The sequence below is a fragment of the Populus nigra genome, chromosome 2 (genome assembly GCF_951802175.1).
Source record: "Populus nigra chromosome 2, ddPopNigr1.1, whole genome shotgun sequence".
Taxonomy (NCBI): domain Eukaryota; kingdom Viridiplantae; phylum Streptophyta; class Magnoliopsida; order Malpighiales; family Salicaceae; genus Populus; species Populus nigra.
In genome coordinates, this window is record NC_084853.1 from 39,393,772 (window position 1) to 39,408,682 (window position 14,911).

The 14,911-nt window shown below is 31.1% G+C and overlaps 2 protein-coding genes and 1 non-coding gene across 3 annotated transcripts; 1 reads left to right on the top strand and 2 right to left on the bottom strand.

The window, feature by feature from the left end:
- Positions 1-4,955: 4,955 nt before the first annotated feature.
- On the bottom strand, positions 4,956-5,074 carry LOC133684356 (U5 spliceosomal RNA). The gene has a single exon (XR_009837865.1). It is a non-coding gene; the product is annotated as a U5 spliceosomal RNA (small nuclear RNA).
- A 5,142-nt stretch (positions 5,075-10,216) lies between these two features.
- Positions 10,217-11,491, top strand: LOC133681416 (WD repeat-containing protein LWD1-like). Its single transcript, XM_062104459.1, has one exon. It carries the CDS (start codon positions 10,311-10,313, stop codon positions 11,349-11,351), a length of 1,041 nt encoding a protein of 346 aa, XP_061960443.1. The 5' UTR covers positions 10,217-10,310; the 3' UTR covers positions 11,352-11,491.
- A 1,881-nt stretch (positions 11,492-13,372) lies between these two features.
- Positions 13,373-14,884, bottom strand: LOC133683146 (heavy metal-associated isoprenylated plant protein 35-like). Its single transcript, XM_062106678.1, has 3 exons — positions 14,770-14,884; positions 14,548-14,626; positions 13,373-14,452 (listed from the first exon to the last, which is right to left on the bottom strand). The coding sequence occupies exons 1-3, from the start codon at positions 14,791-14,793 to the stop codon at positions 13,830-13,832; spliced, it is 726 nt and encodes a 241-aa protein (XP_061962662.1). The 5' UTR covers positions 14,794-14,884; the 3' UTR covers positions 13,373-13,829.
- Between the last annotated feature and the right edge of the window lie 27 nt (positions 14,885-14,911).

A 14,911-nucleotide genomic window follows, 5' to 3' on the forward strand; every position in this document is an offset into this window, starting at 1 on the left:
CTTAAGCCCTGAATTTCCAACACTATAATGGCTGAAACCTGAAATCAAACGACGCGTCGCCTGATTTTTTTTTTCAAAAAAATTTGGAGCGGGCAACATGTCATGCTGCCCAATTGCAACAAAAAATATATATAAGGGCCCAATCCTACATGTCTGTCAGGATGGGCCTCCCTGTAGGCCCTGAAGAAACAGGTTAGGCCCATCAATGCATAGCCTTTTTTTTTAAGTTAGTGTTTTTAAATATTTTGGTTACTACCCTTTCTATCTTTTATTTTATTTAGAAAGCATCTTTTAAATAACAATTATATTTTTGTTATGTATTTAAATTTAAGAGTTTTTTTTATTCGTTTATAATTTTTTTAATCTTTTGTATAGATAAATTTTATTTTTGAAAAAAAAATATTTTCGAATAACATTTGTAATATATGCAACATTACATAGTATTTTTTTTCCCTTTTATTTTATTCAATCAATTTAATTTATATATCTATTTCTATTATTGTTTACTTGAACAAAAAATATTTTAATAAAAAAATTTAGTAAATACAACAAGATAAATATCTCAACTTACGAGATGAAATATCTTGATATATATTTGTTTCTTAATTTTATTTTATTTATTTTTAATTATCGTTTTATTTTTATTTATTAAAATATATAATTATTATTTTATTATTATTATTTATATGCATAAATTTGTTGATTTACATTTATAATTTTTTTAATTATAAAAATACATTGAAAAAATCACCCGGTATAACGCGAGGATATCAAATATTGAAAGAAATATACTAATGTTTTTGGAGATTACGAGGATGAGTCCAAAGCAGCAGAGTGGGGGAGGCCCGGAGGGGCGTGCACTTTTTTCGTTTTTTACCGTTAGTATTTTGGCCCCCGTTTTGTTTACCGCTGGTGGTAGTTGGTACCAATGCTTAAGCCATGGTTCACTAGTGGTGAACGTAACGCCAAACCACCAGACCCAGGAACATTGACTTTAAAGGTGTATTTAGTATTGCGTTTTAGAAATTTAAAAAAAAAATTAAATTTTTTTATTTTTTATATATTTAAATTTTTTTAATATATTTTAAAATAAAAAATATTTTAAAGAATAACCAATACTTTCTAATTTGCCACCTGTTGGTAGCTGGTCTTGTAAAGCGCCACTGATCCTGGGTCTGGTGGTTGGCGTTATATTCACCACCAGCGAACCATGGTTCGTCATCTGGGTACCCAAAAAACGAAGAAGCAAAGTTGGTACTCAAGCCATGTTTGGTGCCTCTTAAAAGTTAGCGCAAGTTTTAATTTTAATTGAGAAAAATAAGGAGATAAACTACGAAAAGAATTAGTATATTTCTTTCAGCGAATTTCAATATTCAGTTACTGAAAATTCCGCTATAATAAACATTCAATACTTTCATTTTCGTAATTTTACTTACAATTCTGTAATAACAAGCTATTTGAAAGGAATGTATCCAGCCTAAACGCAAGAGACGAGCCTGTCCTATCCTATACGCAGAAGCTACCTATCCGACTAGTAGAATGCGTGAGGAGGAAGACTTTTATTCGGCCACCCTTGGACACGTGTTTTCGTTTAAAAAATTATACATACAGATTTTTTTAATATATTTTTATAGTAAGAAAAATTATAAATAAAAATAAAAATATTTACGCATATATATAAACAAATAAATTAAAAATTATATGTGTTAATAGATAAATAATTAGGTTATTAATAATAAATAAAAATAAAACTGAAAAAATAAAAAAATAAGTATATATTAAGATATTTAATATCGCAATACAGGACATTTATCTTTTTGTGTTTACTAAATTTTTTTATTCAAAGTTTTTTTATTTAATCAAACTATAATAGAAATAGAAACACTCGTTAATTTAATTGAGTAAAATAAAAGTTAAAACAAATTATGCAAGGTTGTGCATATCAGAAATATCATATAAATAAATATTTTCATCTTAAAATATTTTTTCATTGCTTTACACAATAATTATTGATTTATTTAATTAGATGTATGTATGAGTTTTTTTATTTATATCTAGGATTTTTTTAATGTAAAAAAACACATATGTATATTTATTTTTTTATTATATTTTGATGTTTATTCTCATAATTTTTTTTCCTTAAACCTCTTTATGAAAATTTCATTGGTTTTAGTTTTATTATTCAATCAAAGTTTATAGTGTATTGTTTTTTTATTTATCATTTTGTTAATGTTTTTATTCTTGTCAATTTAACTCTCAAAATTAAAATTTGTTGCAGTCTCTTAATGCAATTTTTTTTATTTATCATTTTGTTAATGGTTTTAATGATTTTATAAAAATCTTAAATGATATGAACCTGAAAGAGTTTGAATTTTTGAGTTTGTTCACTTCACGGTACCTATAAGTCAAACGCTACTTTAAATTTAAAAAATATATGCAGGTGGATTGGAGAAGAATATAGAGTTAAAGCATATGTTTTTCTATGGTCATGTAGTGTTTTTTTTTTAAATTAGTTTTTTATTTTAAAATGATTATTTTTTAATGTTTATTATTATTATTATTTTAATATACTAATATAAAAAATAAATAAAAAATTATTATTTTAATATATTCTAAAATAAAAAATATTTTTTAAAAATAATTGTTATTATAATATTAAACCAACTTAAAGATATGTTTGTTTAATGAAAACCCCAATTTCCACTAAAAAAACAAATCTTGATTGACCAGTCAATGAAAATATATTCCTAACTAATTATAAATTATAAATAGTAATAGTCCTGGGGGAGAAATTCTTCCATTGATTATCAACTAATGACATATAACTAGAAAATATAAATAGATTAATCTACTTTAATTTTTTTATTAATAACGTACAAAGTCTATGTACACGTGTTTCCATCTCAAAACTATCAAAGGGCCACCTGAAAATTGCGTTGACAACAATTATTATAATTATAAGCACAATTAAAACGCGTGGTAAAAATAATACAGTGGATGGTTGACAATGGTTTTTTTTTATTTTGCTCCTATTAAAATCAACCAGATACCTAGTTATTTAGGGTATTTTTATTATTTTATAATTATTTATTTAATATTGCTACATTAATGTGGGCTATATATATATATATATATATATATATATATGCGCGCGCGCGCGTGTCTCTCTCTTTTTAAGTTTGTCATGTACAGTGACATGATTTTTTATTCAAAGTTTTTAAGGTTTTTGGCTACGGTTGCTTATGTATTTTAATTTTTATACATTATAAAATAACTAAATTATCTCTTAAAATAAAATTTTATTCACTGATAGTTAGAGGTATTTTGGTATTTTTATAATAATAGGGTGGTGCAAGGGCTTTATTGAATTCTCAATTTTTAATGTATAGTTAAATTCCTTAAATATCATCGGGATAAAAAATTAAAGCTTCCTTGGAGAGGCTTTTTGTCTTTTGATTTCAACTTGGATATATATATATAAAATAGGGAGATAAAGGGGAACTTTGGTCTTTCTTCTAAGAGATATAAAAATTTATAAAAAAGAAAAGGTTAATGGTGTGCAGACGCTAGCAAGTGGACACTACACGCATCCTTCAGATGGTGCACATGGTGAAGTCCTACAATCAAATGATGCCTTAAAGTAGGGGTGATTAATTTTGGTTCGATTCGGTTTTTATAAAAAAAATAACTAAATTGATTTTTTTTAAAAAAACTAAAATTGGTTAAAACCGATCGATTTCAGTTCAGTTTGGTTTGGTTTTTAAGGATAAAAACCGGTTCAAACCGGTTTGGCTCGGTTTTTTTCGGTTTGATTTTTTCGGTTTCAAGCTTATAAAACCTAAACGGAACCAAACTAGTTGGTTTTTTTAAAATTTTAATCGGTTTAATCAGTTTTTTTCACAGTTTGGTTTTTTCGGTCATTTTTTTTTTCAGTTTTCTCGATTTAATCGTTTTTTCAGTTTTTTTGCTTACCTCTACTTCAGAGGTGGTGTTCGAAGCGCGCTGACATCCTCTACGCAGTGTGCGGCGTATGTAGGAGGGGAAGTTCCGGTTGGTTTTAGTGAATTTTTTTCTTCTCCTCTCTGTATGAGTATGTCCTAATATTTACCGTGTATATCTAATTTATTGCTCATTTTTTATTACCATGTGTTTGTTTTTTTATCTTATTTTTTTTAATTTTATCATTGTCATTTAGTTAAATTTGGTTTTCATGTTAAACTTGGTACTTATTATTTTGATCTTTTTATGCCCTTTCATTAATTAAATTTCAATTTCATCTATAAACATTTGATTTTAACTTTTTTATATCAAATTTGATCACTATTTTTTTTATTGTTGTTTGTTTTGTTTTGGATGCTTTGTTGTTGCATTTTTTTTCCCAATCTAATCCATTGTCAATTTTTTAGTTGGTGATTTTTCTTTGTTGTTTTTCCTCTTTTATAGGGTTAATCTCAGTCTTATTGTTAGGGTTGCAAGTTTCGAACGTTAACATGGATTGACTTTAATTTTTTTTAAATCCTCTTATAAAATTGATTGATTTCATTTTTGTCTTTCAATATTTAATTCTTTTTTTTAAAAAAATTTCTTTTTGTATCATTGTTAAACTTTTTTTATATAAAAAAAACACATTAAAAAATATGTATTTTCATTATTAGCTATTACAATACTTAAGTCCGATGGTAAACTTTAATTGCTTTTTTTATTATTTTATTTTATATGTGAAAAAAAATATTCACACATTTACAAATAGACTTTTATATAAATACCAAGTAATTATCTTTCAAGCTCTGAGAAGACATGAGTGCAGAGCAGCATAAGATTCCATGGCTTTGATAACTGCCGTTAACTTCCCGAATGTTTAGTTTCTACGACGCCGGCAATGAAAAATGATCATAAAATGAAGGACCTTTCGTTCGAGAAGCAACGATGTCATAGCTTTTTAAACTAGAATTGCGGGGCTCCGATAGAGGAGATCCCCTCAAAAAATTGGCGTATGCCGTTATTTGCGGCGTGCACACGGTATTCTTTAGTAAAAGGCGAAAGAATAGTTCGCTCTGTGCTCACCGCGCGGCTGCGTGCTTTTGAAAGAAGAATGTACTCATTTATATAGCAACTCCTCGCGTGTTGGAGTTTCTCTTTAGGCGATGTGGGACGTTCTCTCTAACGTTGCCAAAAACCTCGTGGTACTTTCTGTTTCTTGTGTCACTTCGTTCCATGAGCTTCAATGAATGCTTGTCTTCTTCATGGGTTTGTCATTTATTTTATATATCTAATTTTTTATTATCATGTGTTTATTTTTTATTTTATTTTAATTAATTTTTTAATTTTATCATTATCATTTAATTAAATTTGATTTGATTTTTATATCAAATTGATACTTGTTATTATGATCTTTTTATGCCCCTTTATTAATTAAATTTTATTTTTAATTTGATCCTTATTATTTTTTATCGTTGTTTGTTTAGTTTTGAATACTTTTTTTGTTGCATTTTTTTTCCAATTTAATCCATTAATATTTTTTTTAGTTGATCTTTGTTGTTTTTTTTCTTTTACAGAGTTAGTCTCAGTCTTATAATCAATTTTAGATCCTTTTATAAAATTGATTGATTTTCAGTTTCATCATTCAACATTTGATTTTTTTAATTGATTTTCGTGCTTTTCTTTTTACTTTTTTTTATATGAGGTTATCACAATCTCATATTTGCTAGAATTTTTCTTCATTGCTTTTTTCTTAAAAAATAATTTCTTTGTGTTTCATTGCTAAACTTTTTTTTTTATTTATATAAAAAAATATGTATTTTCATTACATAGCTATTACAATACTTAGTCTGATGGTAAACTTTAATTACTTTAATTTTTGTTTAGGAAAAAGGATGAACTCCATGGATTTTAAACATGAAATTTTATTAAAACTTTTGAATTGCATTTATTTCAAAGTACTCCAAACAAGATGTATAATTTTATTATATATTATGAAAACTCATAGTAGAATTTTCAATTTTAAGCCATGTCATGTAATTTAAAATTTATGGACACCTGAATTGTATGATTAAAAATTTAATTTTAAATTAAAAAAGAGGAAGAATGACTCAATTATGATTAAGAAATATTTTAGTTTGTTCAAAGGTTAATAGATCGACAAAATAAAGGATTTTATTTATACATAAATTTTATTTTATTTTGATTAATGTAGATGTCTGAGTCAGCATGTGCATACCTCAACTACTCATACGGGTCCTAAAATTAACAACTATATAAATCTCTGGTGGCTTTAAAGTTTGTGGGACTCGAACTAAAGATTTTTAGAAAACAAATCTAAAACCTAACCAATTGAGTAAACCTATTTATACACAAAGTTAATACACAAATAAATTGTCTACCTCCTCGAATATTACAAAATTATACGATCCGCCTTAAAATTCAATAATTTGATAAAACCATCTTCTATATTTAAGTAATTATTAAAAAAAAAACTTATTTTTATATCCAAATGCCCTTGATATTTATGAAACCATCCTCTTTTACACATTAAGGAATTTCTAAAAACATCAAGAACATTTTAGATATTAAAAGGTGTTTTTATAATATCTTTTCATCTTTAATCAAACATAACCTTAAAAAATTATCTGATGGTTGGATAATTTAAGGAGTTCAAATTTTGAGATTAGTATTCAGGGGGCTTGATATATCCTTATTGTGAAAAAAAATCTCCAACCAATTAGATAACATTTTCTTCCCTTTTTTTTATACAAGAATGAGTAGAATTTTCTTTATAAGAGTGACAATTAATTATTGCTAGTATATTAATATCTCTAATGTCCCAATATGAAGCGAACATGTTGGTTACTTTTCATTTTTAATAATTTTTTTTATTAAATAACATAATTACTTTTATATTTTTAAGGAAATTTACTAAAAACATACCACGTATAGCAATTTTCCTTTATATTTTAAGTTAGCACTTTAAGTCAACGTTTAGTTATTATCTCAGAACATAAAAGATAGAGATAATAGAGACAAAATATAACAAGAGATTGAGATAAAATCATATTTGATAGCAGTGGATAAAACATGATGACCATCTTTGTATCTTGTTTAGTTAATGTTACATAAGACAAAATAAAATATAAAAAAATTTATTTTACCCTTAATATGTATTATTGTCAAACTTGTATATTAAAAAAATAAATAAATATTTTTTACTTTAATTTATATTGAGTGGTGAAATCAATAATTGTATAATAAATTTAGTTATAAACCTTGGACCAACCTGACAGGTTGACCCAAGATTTGAGACTCTGTCGACCCAGAGCCTAGATCGATCCATGCTTAAAAATAAAATAAAATGAAATTAACCCTGACTTAACTAGATCAAAAACCTAGGTTGACCTGTGATCCTGGATAAAACCTAGTCAAGACTTGGGTACAAAATTCATTGACCTTATTTTGGAAAATTTGTTTTTGGCTAAAATGACTAGATTATTTTTTAAAAAAAGTTGGTTAACCCAGGTTTAACCTCTCGATTAGTGACCTAGGTCTTGTCTCAGGTCAATCTTTGAATTGAGTTTTAAAACTATAATAAATAATTATCTTTATTTTTACATGTTTTGGTTGGATAATTTTGAAATTATAAGTTTTTTACAATGATATTTTAAGGAATGAAATAATAAATATTGTTTTCACATACTTGTCTCCTTTATACCTCTTGTTTTGAAAATACATAAATTCACTCAAAAATGATCTCAATAACATATTTATTTTTATAAATCCTTTTCTATCTCTTCAATCAAATATATTTATATCTCTATTATCTTTATCTGTTTATGTTCAAGAACAATAACCAGTGATTACCTAAAACAAATTACACTTGAGATTGATTTTACTTTGCATACTAAGTCCTAAATCTATAAACTTAGTCAATATTTTTTTAAAAAAATATTACATGTTTACCATTACATCTATTTTAATACTTTAAGTGTCCTTGTTAAAAATAAACAAAAAAATTTACCTCGGTTCTTATATAGTTTAGTTGTTGTTTTCCTCTTTTTTTTTTTTTAAATTACAATTTATATCCCAAGTCAATATAATTTTTCAATTTAAATGAAAAGATAAATCAACCCTCAAATATATGATAGTATAAGTACCTATAAATAATAGATCAATTAAACAAAATTTCTCTCTTTTCGGATACTATTTCTCCTTCTTTTTTTACGACAAACATAGATATTAAAAGGGGTATGAATCTCATCATCATCAATTTTGTAATTAGGATTGAGAGATCAATCGATCATTTCACGACTCTTTCCTGTCCATGACAATCCGACTCAAAACAACCACAACCATTTATTTTCTTCTTCAAACCTCCACTAATATCACTAAAGCTTGCAATTTCTCTAATACCACAATTGTTTTCCCTCGCCAATCTTTTTAGAGGGTGTTTAGAATGAGTTCCAACATATTTCTTTTGTTAAAATTTAAATTTATTTTTGCTTCAAATTATTTTTTTAATGTTTGGATTGTTTTGATGTGTCGATGTCAAAAATAAAATTTTAAAATTAAAAAAATATCACTTTAATGCTTTTCTAAACAAAAAATACTTTAAAAAATAATCTCTATAATACTCCTAAACAATATCTTTCACTCTATTTCCCACAAATTTTCAACAACAACTTTTTCTTTCTCTTTATTTTCTCGAACAATCTCGTCATGGCTTTGCCAAAGGAAAAAAAAATAATCAAGTAAAACTTATTTTTTATTTTTGTCTCACTTATGACAAACCCATTTGTGATTGATGGCTAATATGTTATGAAATTGTGGTGACGAGAGGATTTGATATTCTTTGCTTGTTACCTTTTATGAGTTTTGCTTAATTCGAGCAAACCCTTGCATTTCTGATGTTGCTCTTGTCAAATATAGTGTTTTTAGGTTTGATTTTTTTAAAAGGGATAATTATAAAAAAAATCTCTCATGGTTTGACTGCATTCTCACTATTTTGATGTACTTTAAAAAATTATATTTTATATTATGGGTTTACATATTAAATTACAATTTACATTATTCAAAAATAAAAAATAAAAAATAAAAATTTAAATATTTACAAGTTTACGATTATATTCAATTTAATTTCTAAAAAACCCTGAAAGCCCTTGATTTTTACCCTAAAGCTTAAAAAGAGAGATTGAAGAAACAAATGACATCCAATATGTAATTAAAGAGAACTTTTATCAAACATACCGTGGGCAGATTTGTGGTAAAAAAGAAATTGAAGAAATAAATCTACGAGGATCAAGAGCTATAACGACAACAACACAAATCTAACAAAACTATGTGAAATTAACAAAGCTCAATCATAAAAAATGGATGAAAAAGTTAGTTTACCAGGCCAACTCGGATATCAAACACAAACCCAATCTGATAAAAGACTCTATAAGCTTTGGGCTGGCCCGATCTTGCTCCTCTCCTCTGAATATGCGTATATAAACTCTCTCAACCTACAAAGAAAACTAGGCCAGCCAAAGAAAAAAAAATATCACAGTATGTATCTAGTATTTGAGTTGGAGATGATGAAGAAGAACTGGGTTAAAAAGAGGCTTCAGAGTTGACAAATAAAAGGGCCAGTCGTGCTATAAAACAGAGGCTAAGAGGATTTAAAAGGAGACCAATTCAATGACAGAACAGAGCACCGCCAACCTGATCAGCTTAAGAGTGCACGAATTCTACATTTTTTCTTTAATCTCAAATGTACCAACAATTTTCTAAAACAAAATTTTCCAAAAGTTCTATGCTTGTTGAACAATCTTCTTTTTATTACAGGGATGTTTGAAAATAAATTATAACCTGTTTTTTTAATTAAAATTTAATTTTTTTGGCCATAATAATCTGTTTGAGAGTATGATGTTGTCTGGAGGAGAGAGTAGAAAAAGGGATTTCGGCTGAGGAGAGGAGAGGAGAGGAGAGGAGAGAGGTTGTGTTTTTGACAACAGATAAGGACACGCGCATCTTTGTCACATATAAGGTGTAATTTTTGAAAAAAATAAATGTTATTTTGCTAGAAATATTGGATATTCTTTATAATTTTCCATTTTTTTTTCAGTTAAAAAAAGAGGGTGACATGGAAAATCACGAGGTAGACTTTTTATTATATTTATAGTTACACATTGACTTTGACCTTTCCTTTACAGACAAATCCGATTTCCCTTAATCTCCACACGCTCTATTCATTTCATCACTGCTCTCTCTCTCTCTCCTTCTTCTGCTGCCGCTGCTTTTTTTTTTTTTTTGTTATTTTCTTTTCTTTTCCAGTACAGAAAATGGGAGCTAGCAGCGACCCGAATCAAGACGGGTCGGACGAGCAACAAAAACGATCTGAGATCTACACATACGAGGCACCATGGCACATCTACGCTATGAACTGGAGCGTCCGCCGTGACAAGAAGTACCGCCTTGCCATCGCCAGCCTCCTAGAACAGTACCCAAACCGGGTCGAGATTGTTCAGCTGGATGACTCCAACGGAGAGATCCGATCCGACCCGAACCTGTCCTTCGAGCACCCTTATCCACCTACGAAGACCATTTTCATTCCAGACAAGGAGTGCCAAAAACCTGACCTCCTCGCAACGTCCGGCGACTTCCTGCGCGTGTGGCGCATAAACGATGAACAGCCGCGCGTGGAGCTCAAAAGCCTGTTAAACGGCAACAAGAACAGCGAGTTTTGCGGGCCTTTGACTTCCTTTGACTGGAACGAGGCGGAGCCTAGGCGAATTGGGACATCCAGCATCGACACGACATGCACCATCTGGGATATCGAGAAGGAGACTGTTGATACACAGTTAATCGCTCACGACAAGGAGGTATACGACATCGCATGGGGTGGTGTTGGGGTTTTCGCTTCGGTTTCAGCCGACGGGTCGGTTAGGGTTTTCGATTTACGGGATAAGGAGCATTCGACGATAATCTACGAGAGTTCGGAGCCCGACACGCCTTTGGTAAGACTAGGTTGGAACAAGCAGGATCCGAGGTACATGGCGACGATCATCATGGACAGTGCTAAGGTTGTGGTGTTGGATATTCGCTTCCCAACTCTTCCAGTGGTGGAATTGCAGAGGCATCATGCTAGTGTTAATGCTGTTGCTTGGGCCCCTCATAGTTCTTGCCACATTTGTACTGCTGGGGATGATTCACAGGCATTGATTTGGGATCTTTCTTCGATGGGTCAGCCTGTTGAGGGTGGATTGGACCCCATTCTTGCTTACACGGCTGGTGCTGAAATCGAGCAGCTGCAGTGGTCGTCTTCGCAGCCTGATTGGGTTGCTATTGCTTTCTCTACCAAGCTTCAAATTCTCAGGGTTTGATCGAATTTGCTAGGCAGGACTTTAGTTTTTCTGTGTAGAACCTCCGTTGTGGTAAAAGAAAACGAAAAATTAAAACGCCGAAGTTAGTTGTTGCTATCTGACTGTTCTTTTAAAATCGAACTTCTTAATCTTTTTTTTTTTATACTAGTGGTTTGTGTATCTTACTATTATTCTCGTGTCTTTACCCCTTTGATTTGCAAAAATTAGGAAACTGAACCAGCTCGTTCAATAATCTAAAGAAACTTGGACTAGTAGAGTAGTATAAAGGTAATTTGTGGTTCAACTATCAATTGTAGGATATCGATTAGGAAGATGAAGAGAAGTTGTTATATTGAATTTCTGTTATCTCCTTAGATTTTTGTAGAGGAGGCTCGCAGCTATGGGCTGCAATGCTTTATAGTTTACATGATTTCCTGCATTATGGTCTTTATGCCCCTTCCTCTCTGTTATCTTGTTGTATAAGAGACAAGCTTTTGTGGGATACTACCATTATGATTTATGATTGCAGCTGAGGTTATTCTGAATTGAAGAATTCAAGATTTTCTTTCGTGTGATAAGATGGAGATTGGTTGCTGTTTCAAATGTAGGAATTATTGCTTCATACTTTGCGCAATGAAGTGATTAAGGACCATACCACAACATAAATGGTCATGCAATGAATTAGGCATTTCAGACTCGTCTTCTGTAACTGGTAGAAGTGCAATTGGGTAATGTATTGGAGGTTTTTCAATGTTGAGCAGTAGCAGCAAGTGTTATCTTCGTATCATCTGATATTGCGAAGCTCTCAAGCTTGCCATTTCTCACTAGTTTAGTGTTCCTCAGTACAGATGGAGGTTTGGCAATGTTACATTATTGTGATTGAGGTATGGGTGGGATATTTTGGTTTTAAATAAGGCTGTTCTATGGATGGTATGGGAAAATTGTTTTCGGTCAAGGTGGTGAAGCAAATATTTTGTCACTTGCATGATAACATTATGGACAACCCTAGGATAGCATCAATAGCTGGTTAGACGAGTCAAGTAAGATTTGTTGGATATATGCAGGTTAGTCTAGTCAGTTAACTGTTGGAAGGTGACTACAATTATATTTTTTGGTCTGTTTATTTTTGTGTTTAAAAAATATTTTTTAAAAAATTGAATATTTTTTTTATTTTTTTCAAATTAATATTTTTTTTTGGTGTTTTGATATACTGATGTTAAAAATATTTTTTTTTTAAAAATATTATTTTGATGCATTTCTGACACTTTGAAAAGCAACCGTAATTATATTTTCAATCACTCGAAGCATTTTAAAAAGTAATTGTAACTATACCTTTAAATACTGGAAGAACAATGGAAGGTTGTGTTGGCAGCTCTAGAATGGGATTCATGTGGTTGGCAGTATTAAACTTTGTCATCATCAACATTATATATTGTGCTATTTCTGTTATTGCTGCTGGCAATTGTGGATAATCTTACTCTAGATGGTCTCTGTTTTGTGTTTTCTTCTAGATTTGTTTTGACATCTACCAAAAGCTCTGTTTCCTCTCATTAATGTCTTGTAGTAAGATAGTGTATAGATCCAAACCAGAGTGCGTGTAACCATGGCTTGACTTTGGCACACGGATATGAACTGTTGTATATTGTTTGCTGCTCTCTTTCATAATAGGCAAATCCAGGAATAGCAATTCTGCCCACCTCTAATGAGTCCATCTTTACTGTTTGCTTGAATAGCTAACCCAGAATATACTGGCATGTTATATTTTATAGTTGTCTAGCTTGATTTGAATGTAAAATGTCTTTGCAACTCGGTCAAAATCTTTCTATTCTACAGAAGTCCCAAGTGCCAGAATTTGTTCCAAAGGCGGATTAGAGGTGGAAAATGACCACCTTCATTAGTTATATTTGGTATTTGCTTTTGTGTTATGGGGAACTTAAGCTAAGATGGAATGTTTTAGTGCAACTTTTTCAATAAACAATTGTGGCTTTTGCTCAGCAATAATATTTACCGGGAAATTGGGATGCCTCTAGCTGTTCACTATATAAAATCGAAGGAATCCTCTATTAGTATTTTTAAAAACCTTGCTGAAAGAACGGCCTCAACTTCATACAAAATCCCTGAACAAGTCATCTGTTATACGCATCACTTTTGGTCTCGGCCTTGGAAGAGATTGGGGGCCAGGATTCCTCCAAAATGGTTCCTGGGGGCTAGTGGGAGTGAAGCAGAGCAGAGCTTTGCAAACATCGATGGAGAAAAAACCTGGAACCGAGATGAGCTCAAAGTCGCTGGGAGAAGTTTCAAGTATTACAGTAATTTGCATAAGAAAAGTTCTATTTGCCTGAAAAGAAGGAAAAAAAAAAAAACACAAAAAGAAGAAAGAAAGAAACTCATTAATTAGACGGACTACAAAAATGCTAGCTAACTATCCCATTCAGTTGAGTCAATGCGAGTGAGCTGGTCACCCCTTTCTGCTGATCTTCAGTGCATGGTGCGGAGGTCTCACATCACATGGCATCCCACAGTATTTTCATCGCTGAAGTAATCCTCAACTCTTGCTGTTGGCGTCTGGACTGGTGGTTGAAATACTGGCCTCTCGTAAAGGAGGTATTCCTGACCACCTGTGGGGTTGACAGGAGGAACAGTGTATGAAGGAATGGCATAAAAGGGAAGTGCAATTGCGTAAGGCTCAACCTTGTAACAATATTGATTGTAAGTCCTGAAATTGCCGACTTCTGGATGTGGGGGGACAGGATTTTCACTTCTAACCACTTCAGGATTGCTAGACTTAACACTGACGTCTGTCTCATTACAGTCCTTCGAAGCTTTATTCTCACCGCCATCCCCACCATTTTTAGTCTCTCTGTTCTTGTCAGTTACCTTGACACATGAATCTGAAGACTTTGTTTGCTCACACTCAATTTTTGACTTGTCTTTCTCTTTTTCAACTTTTTCAACCAGCATATCCGCTTCTTTCTTTTCTTTTCCCGCATTCTGATTCCCACTACCCCACAGTTCTGCTTGTTTTCCAGTTTTCAAGAGTCTTTTGATTAAAATTTGTGGATTCACATTTCCCAGGACTGTCACCTTGGGATGCTGTGGATCGATTTCGGTCTTCAGAACACCTGAAACCAAAGTTTCATCCAAATTAGCTTGGGAGGGGAAAGACTCTTCACGAAAAATGGACACGAACTTTCTGAGTCACTACTCTTTTCATTACCTTCAACACCTTGCAAGGCCTTTTTAACTTTCCTCTTGCAGCCATCACAGCAGTTGACAGATACCTTGAGCTCAATCTTCTGAAGTGTGAAGTAAAAAGAAACTTGGTTTTAGACCTTCCTTGTTAGCGAGGTATAAATCAAAAACAAAAGAAAGCTAAGGGGATTCTAAGAGTACAAAACTGAAGAAACATGCACGTGGAGATGTTTTCAAGAATTTGAACCTTCAATTCTGCTTCCTTAGCCATGAATCCTGTGCTGACCAAGGCGTGTCACCAGAGTAAAAGCTGGAAGCCTAGGGCTATAAACCACCCGAGAGGACAGAACAAGGATGAGGTTTTTGCCTGTCCTTGTTAAATGTTGAAG

Coding starts and splice junctions, on each gene's coding strand:
- LOC133681416 (XM_062104459.1), top strand. CDS start 10,311: ATGGGAGCTAGCAGCGACCCGAATCAAGACGGGTCGGACGAGCAACAA.
- LOC133683146 (XM_062106678.1), bottom strand. CDS start 14,793: ATGGCTAAGGAAGCAGAATTGAAG. Junction 14,627..14,769: donor CTAAGGAAGCAGAATTGAAG/GTTCAAATTCTT, acceptor TTCACACTTCAG/AAGATTGAGCTCAAGGTATC. Junction 14,453..14,547: donor GGCCTTGCAAGGTGTTGAAG/GTAATGAAAAGA, acceptor CTTTGGTTTCAG/GTGTTCTGAAGACCGAAATC.